Genomic DNA, 8070 nt, shown 5'->3' with positions numbered 1-8070 from the left:
ACATTTTGCAAAAATTTTCTATGGAAATTAAATTTTGCAAAAATTTTCTATGAAAATTAAATTTTGCAAGAATTTCATATAGAAATAAAATTTTGCAAAAATTTTTTATAGAAATAAAATTTTGCAAACATTTTCTATAGAAATAAAATTTTGCAAAAATTTTCTATAGAAATAAAATTTTGAAAAAGGTTCCTATAGAAATAAAATTTTGGAAAAAATTTATACAGAAATAACATTATGCAAAAATTTTCTATAGAAATTAAATTTTGAAAAAAAAATTATATAGAAATAAAATTTTGCAAAAATTTTCTATAGAAATTAAATTTTGCAAAAATTTTCTATAGAAATTAAATTTTGCAAGAATTTTATATAGAAAAAAAAATTTGCAAAAATTTTCTATAGAAATTAAATTTTGCAAAAATTTTCTATAGAAATTAAATTTTGCAAGAATTTTATATAGAAAAAAAATTTTGCAAAAATTTTTTATACAAAAAAAAATTTTGCAAAAATTTTCTATAGAAATAAAATTTTGCAAAAATTTTCTATAGAAATAAAATTTTGACAAAATTTCCTACAGAAATAAAATTTTGGCAAAAATTCTATGGAAATAAAATGTTGACAAGATTTTCTACAGAAATAACATTTTGACAAAATTTTCTATGGAAACAAATTTTTGAAAAAGTTTCCTATAGAAATAACATTTTGCAAAAATTTTCAATAGAAATAAAATTTTGACCATATTTACTATAGAAATAAAAGTTTTACCAAATTTACCATAGAAATAAAATTTTGCAAAAATTTTCTATAGAAATAAAATGCTGACAAAAATTTTCTATAGAAATAAAATTTTGCAAAAATTTTCTATAGAAATAAAATTTTGCAAAAATTTTATATAGAAATAAAATTTTGCAAAAATTTTCTATAGAAATTTATTAAAATTTCTATAGAAATAAACTTTTGACAAAAGAAGATTTTTTTATTTGGTAGTTTCTTGGTAAAATTTGATTCAAATTTTGGTAGATTATTTTTGGCTCAAGTGGCAACCGTGTTTATGGGTTGACAAAAATTTTCTTTTTTTGAAATAATATGTTGACAAAATTTTCTATAGAAATAAAATGTTGACAAAATTTTCTATAGAAATAAAATGTTGACAAAATTTTCTATAGAAATAAAATTTTGAAAAAAAATTTATATAGAAATAAAATTTTGCAAAAATTTTCTTTAGAAATTAAATTTTCTTTAGAAATTTTCTATAGAAATAACATTTTGCAAAAATTTTCTATGGAAATTAAATTTTGCAAAAATTTTCTATGGAAATTAAATTTTGCAAGAATTTTATATAGAAATAAAATTTTGCAAAAATTTTTTATAGAAATAAAATTTTGCAAACATTTTCTATAGAAATAAAATTTTGCAAAAATTTTCTATAGAAATAAAATTTTGACAAAATTTCCTACAGAAATAAAATTTTGGCAAAAATTCTAAGGAAATAAAATTTTGACAAGATTTTCTACAGAAATAACTTTTTGACAAAATTTTCTATGGAAACAAATTTTTGAAAAAGTTTCCTATAGAAATAACATTTTGCAAAAATTTTCTATAGAAATAAAATTTTGACCATATTTACTATAGAAATAAAAGTTTGACCAAATTTACTATAGAAATAAAATTTTGCAAAAATGTTCTATAGAAATAAAATGCTGACAAAAATTTTCTATAGAAATAAAATTTTGCAAAAATTTTCTATAGAAATAAAATTTTGCAAAAGTTTTATATAGAAATAAAATTTTGCAAAAATTTTCTATAGAAATAAAATTTTGACCAAATTTATTAAAATTTCTATAGAAATAAACTTTTGACAAAAGAATTTTTTGTTTTGGTAGTTTTTTGGTAAAATTTGATTCAAATTTTGGTAGATTATTTTTGGCTCAAGTGGCAACTGTGTTTATGGGTGGCATCAAAGATAATTGAGAATAACAAGATTAAGCCTTGTGCTCCTATAAAGAGAAAACAAATGTCAAGTGGCTATGAGAAAAAAATGTTTTATTTGTAAATTTTTGCCAAGGCAGCTCTGCCCAGGAATAAATTAAAACAGCAATATTCACATAAAACCATAACAAATATTCGCTTTAACATACACATGCGTTTGATTTTAATGTTCTATAATCGTTTTGGTATTGCTTTTAGGGGTTTTAATTCAGAAATGTATGAACAACACAAATGTTATAATATTTTCCAACGCAAACAGCAGTACATTTGAGAGACACGTCGACGCAAACTTCATGATATTTTGTTGACAGAGTCTTCTGGTGCTTCAGTTTTGCAATGACAAGACTGCGTCTTCTTCCAATTGTCTATGGTGGCATTTCATTAGAACGATGTTATCGATTGTTTACATAATTAACAAACCTATTAATCTGAATGAGTAGAACAACTTGCAATGAAGAGATATACCTCATTTTAATATTTTTGTTCCAATAGTTATAAAAACTGTATTCATTTTAACAAGTATTATCATTTTTTTATTATATTTCTAATTATTTAAAAATTACATATATCTAAATTTTATATTTTATGTATGTATATATATGTATAAAACATAGAAATTGTATTTAATATATTTTCCAATTTGTAATTAAATTTTAAATTCATAAAAAACCGGGCAATCTAAACGCAAACAAAAATTCTCCAAAATATATTATCATTGTTTAGTACCATTAATATATTATTTTTAAAAATGTTAACCAAAGGCAAAAATAAAGTAATTAAAACCTATGATATTTTTTCTATCATAAAAGAAACGTAAGCATATAGAATATTGTATAGTAAGATCAATAGATATAAAGAAGTGAAGAGGAAAGAGTTTGTGTTTTACAAATACAGGAAAAATGTATATCAAAGGAAGAACTATAAACTTTTCTTCTATTGTTATTATTATGATTATAAAAAGCTGAATGCATAAAAAATAAGAATAAAAATAAATCAAAAGAGATGAACTTACGCATTCACTCATGCCAATCATCTTACACTCGCACACTCTTCAACATTCATCAAGATATTGTTTTCAATGAAAATAAAAACCAAAAAGAAAAAAGTCTATTAAAAACACATTCAACTCTACTACTCTATGCTAATTTCGCGTATCGCTTAGCCACATACATACACAGACTCATTCGCACATAAATATGCATATATATCTATATAAATCGCTGCAAATCTATTCCATTCTCTCCGATATCACAATATTAACTTGAGGACATTGGGCGGGATTTTGTTCGTTAACAGCTAATTGAGCTAAGCGTTGATTTAATTCCTCATGAGAATTGAAAACTCCGGGAGCTACCAAACATAGGCTATCACCAAAATATTCACCATATGGAGTACATAGACGCCATACTATTGGTTCCGGTGTGCATATATCGGCAACAATTTCACAAGTATCACCGGCACGTAAAGGTGGTACTTCAAGACGTCTTATTTGACTATTGGACATTAAGTAACAGCCATTGGGCCACGTCTCGGAGCCATTGTTTTGTAGACGCCATGCCATTTGCTGAACATTAGGTTGCTGTTGTTGAATAAGTTTCATTGATGGTAAAGTTTGGCCATTACAAAAATCAAGATAGCATCCGACGGCAGTTTGTAGGTTCCTATGTGAGAGACATTTAAATAAAAATTAGAAATTTTAGTTTTTTTTTAAGCATGTTGATTTAAAATAAATAGTATCGTACAATCGGGACCAATGAAGAAAAACTATAAAACATAAGCTGATGCCCTGATATAAATCAAAGAATTTTGCAGAAACGACGATTAAACAGTTTCGACATTCCTTTCTTAGTGGCTAAGCAAACTCTATGTAGCTCTGTCGAAATATTTTTCTACTGGTTTTTAAAGTACCGATATAAAACATAAGCTGATGCTCTGAAATAAATCAATGAATTTTGCAGAAACGACGATAAAACAGTTTCGACATTTCTTTCTTAATGGTTAAGGCAACTCTATGTACCTCTGGCGAAATATTTTTCTACTGGTTTTTAAAGTACCGATATGAAATGCGATATAAAATTTCCTAACTTTTACAAAAAAATGTGGCGCACTATTTTAAAGGCACATTTTTTAGAAAGGAAAAAAAATACGAATTAAAGGGGTTCTACTTTTCTTATGAAGTTGACGTGTTTTTTCAAGATAGATCTAAATAAGCTCAACCCTCATTTTTAAAGTACCCATAAGAAATGTAATTTTTCTGCAAAGCATATTTTCGTTAGACCGGTATTATCGATTTATAAATTTTCTTCCAAAGATGTAGAGGTAAATAGTCGACAATGCAAAACAAAAATTAGTTGATTCAGCATAAATAGTATCGTACAATCGGGATCAATGAAGAAAAACTATAAAACATAAACTGATGCCCTGAAATTAATCAAAGAATGTTGCAGAAGCGACTGGTATGTAGCTACTATGAAGATTTCGTTTACATGCCAATAAAACAGTTTAGACATTCCTATCTAAATGGTTTATTAATGGTTATGTACCTCTGGCGAAATATTTTCCTATTGGTTTTTAAAGCACCGAGAAGCAATGCGATATAAAATGTCATAACTTTTACACTATTTTTAAATAGGTGGCACATTTTTTAGAATGGAAAAATAAGAATAACGGAGCTACATGAAGCTCCGTTAGGCTTTAACATCCAGTTAACAGAAAGTAAATTCCAAATATCTTCTCTCCATTTAACTTTAATTGAAAAATTTTCGTCAGTTAAGTTCCTAACTGGCATATGGAATATATATGCAAGATGACAGCTTCGTCCATAATACGGTTCAAAAGTTGGTTAGTTAACGGAACACTATCGAAGCTTTATGAAAATGTTGGTAAAAGTGATTTTAATTTTCTTATGAAATTGTGTTCTTTTTTCAAATTAGATCTAAGTAAACCAAACAATCATTTTTAAAGTACCCAAATGCCATTTTTCTGCAAGGCACATTGTCGTGGAAACGGTGTTATCGATTTTGACATTTTCTTCCACAGATGTAGAGGCAAATAGTCGACAACGCAAAAGTTGAAATGTATTGGATATCAAAACAGGGTTTGTCGGCAACATTGTGGATTTGACCTATTAAATTTCGGTACATTTCTGTAGCATCACTTTTATTAAGGAAAAATACGCATTAAATGAATTTTAATTTCCTTATGAATATATGACTTTTTTTTCAATTTAGACCTAAATTAAACCAACAATTATTTTATCTCAATTACTACATAAATTTTTCTTTACATATTTTCATAATTATCCTCTTGACAACATTATGGATAGAGAAGGAGAAAGTGCTTAAAATTATAGTATAGGATAATACGATGTCACGATCACATTTGTAATTTTAAAGGTATCCGGAATAAAAATTTACAAAAACTATTGCACTAAAAATGAATAAAAAGTGGCACAGCATGCAAAACAGTGGCACAAAAATTTAAAAAGCAAAACCTTTAGTGGTGCAACAAAACAGTCGAACAAAACTGTCAACGCTACCAAAAGTGGAAAATTTGTCACTAATGTGGTAAAACCGTAACGCTGCCTCCCAACAAAAAAACTTCTCTACGTTTTATCACCAGGACAATCGTTATCGACTGCAACAAACTTTTTCCTACCATTAAACAAAGCGAAATAGAAACTCTAACATAACAGATTCTCTTCCGTCTAGCTTCGATTTAATATTAGTTTCCAAAATATTTCAGGACTATGAAACTAGAGCACACAGCGTCTTAAGTATGTAGCACAGCATGCAAAACAGTGGCACAAAAATTTAAAAAGCAAAACCGTTAGTGGTACAACAAAAAAGTCGTACAAAACTATCAACGCTACCAAAAAGTGGAAAATTTTGTCACTAATGTGGTAAAACGGTAACGCTGCCTCCCAACAAAAAAAAAAAACTTCTCTATGTTTTATCACCAGGACCATCGTTATCGACTGCAACAAACTTTTTCCTACCATTAAACAAAGCGAAATAGAAACTCTAACATAACAGATTCTCTTCCTGATAGCTTCGATTTAATATTAGTTTCCAAAATATTTTAGAAAATTTTATGAAACTAGAGCACACAGCGTCTTAAGTATGTGTGCTTAAGCAATGTGGGTGCTACGGAATATCCTACAAGAATATTCACCCTTAGTGGTGTAGTTACATATAGACCGACATAAGCCCTCAGTTTTAATCCCACATAGCTTTATTGTAGGCCATACAAAATCGGTTTCCACTTCTCATTTACTTTTCCAAGAAACTCATTCGGTCCAATTATTTTACTAAGCTGACTTTTGAAAGTACCATATCGGCCAAATTCCAAACACATCGGATTTGAAAACAATTTTTCCAAAGTCTCAAAAGCTCATATCTGAAGATGCAACATACAACTTGACTTCCCTTACCCGATGTTCTTTCATATTACATACTACGTCTTAACTTGATACAATCGTCTCTCCCATGATGGTCCTCTACCTATAGTATGGCTTTCTCCCCCCTCATTGTACAGACTCGACAATTTTCTCTCTTACCAATTACTCATTTCCAAAAAGAAACGGGCCGCATCCTTATTCATTTGATTATTCATTAAACTATGGAATTGTTCGATGAGGTCTTCGTGATCTCTCGTTCCTAAGCAGCTAAATTGTTGCAGTAATAGGGAATCAAAATCCACCGATGTTGTAGAACGAGCTTTATCATAACTTTGTGGCGGGGCAGGTAATGGTATAGGTCCCCCGAGAGGACCATGTGAACCCTCAAATGCTTGTTGCGGACCAAAAGTTGCCGTTGGATCACATTGCATTTGTTGTTGCTGTGTATTGTTGCCACCACCAACGCCGCCGCCTGATTGTTGCTGGCTATCGTCACTTATATCCATTGCAACTGCGGAGATAAACAAGAAGTATTAGGTTAGTTAGCATTACCTACATGTACATATATATTGTGAAATTAATCAGGTCTCAATGAGAAAGTACCCGTACATAGTTTCCTCCAACTATAATAATAATAATGTTGACCTCTTTGTCTGTCTCTCTGTCACAGCAAGATCATCATCATCATTACACTACTCTAAATTTTATTTGCTTTCTTTCTTGCCTATTTTGTTCCCTTTGTTTTCATACCTTTTTCCTTTCTTTCTTGGATCTTAGACTTTTTCCGATTTCCCAAGTGGAAAGTGTGCGATGACTTTGTGTTTTTTTGTTCTTTGTAATATTCCCTTGGCTTTACAAGAAGATGTAAATGTGTAAATATATTTATTACGAATTTAACTGGCAATTTATCATATCCGAACAAAGGCCAATGGGGCTACGAAAGGAACACTCGAATCGTTTAGTTTTGTTTTTCCCTGATTTTGACAGTTCGTTTCTCCTACATGCTTCTACGGCGGTCAATGAATATCTTAACGCCGATAATTTGGACTTGCGACTTTGTGAAGTTGTTCCTAATATACATTCTATTTTGCTAGAAACGGTTGTATTGCAGCACAATGTAAATTGCAGTTAGATTCAGTTCTTTTTTATTTTACAGTAGAAGGAAAATATATAGAAATAGGTTGTACTCAAAAATTAACTACGTTGTTCCAAAAATTCTTCTGCTATTGATATCATTGTTACCATTCTCGTGAAAATTCTTGTAATGACATTTTAAAGGAATTGTGTGTATACAACCATATCGACAGTCGGCAAGCGATCACAGTTTACGTCAATTTCTAATTGGTAGCCAAATGTGTGAGCCAGTCAGACCCGGACTCGCTAGATGAGTTTACCTGCTTCTGAAGATATGCATAGGACGTCTTAACAAAAGTTTTGTTTGAAGACACCGATTGTTGTATTTTCCCAATAAACACAAGCATTGGAGGAATGCTTATATTCAATACGCTTTCAAACATTTTTTTCAAAGAATTAGAATAAAATTCAATTTGAGAAATTGTTGAGGAAATAGCGTTCTCAACAAAAAACAGACATTACCCTCAACAGTAGAATTCAACACGTTAGCAACAATTCACAACATATTAGCAACAACTTTTCAAACTAAATTTCATTTTAATGTTTCA

General features: G+C 29.1%; 1 protein-coding gene across 2 annotated transcripts; it reads right to left on the bottom strand.

The window, feature by feature from the left end:
• Positions 1 to 2495: 2495 nt before the first annotated feature.
• LOC142231862 (protein ILRUN) lies at positions 2496 to 7597 on the bottom strand. 2 transcript variants are annotated; one of them, XM_075302521.1, is made up of 3 exons: positions 7139 to 7597; positions 6548 to 6899; positions 2496 to 3650 (listed from the first exon to the last, which is right to left on the bottom strand). In XM_075302521.1, the coding sequence occupies exons 2-3, from the start codon at positions 6892 to 6894 to the stop codon at positions 3218 to 3220; spliced, it is 780 nt and encodes a 259-aa protein (XP_075158636.1). In that variant the 5' UTR covers positions 6895 to 6899; positions 7139 to 7597; the 3' UTR covers positions 2496 to 3217. The 2 variants fall into 2 exon arrangements, with proteins under 2 accessions (XP_075158636.1, XP_075158637.1); XM_075302522.1 differs by lacking the exon at positions 7139 to 7597 and adding an exon at positions 6998 to 7108.
• Positions 7598 to 8070: the final 473 nt, after the last annotated feature.

Source organism: Haematobia irritans, chromosome 3 (genome assembly GCF_050003625.1).
Source record: "Haematobia irritans isolate KBUSLIRL chromosome 3, ASM5000362v1, whole genome shotgun sequence".
Lineage (NCBI taxonomy): Eukaryota > Metazoa > Arthropoda > Insecta > Diptera > Muscidae > Haematobia > Haematobia irritans.
This window is presented reverse-complemented; position numbering and strand designations above follow the sequence as displayed.

Excerpts from the sequence above, each read along its gene's own strand:
- LOC142231862 (XM_075302521.1), bottom strand. The coding sequence starts at position 6,894 with ATGGATATAAGTGACGATAGCCAGCAACAATCAGGCGGCGGCGTTGGT. Across the intron at positions 3,651-6,547 it reads TTTTTGGAAATGAGTAATTG|GAACCTACAAACTGCCGTCG; the intron begins GTAAGAGAGAAA and ends TCTCTCACATAG.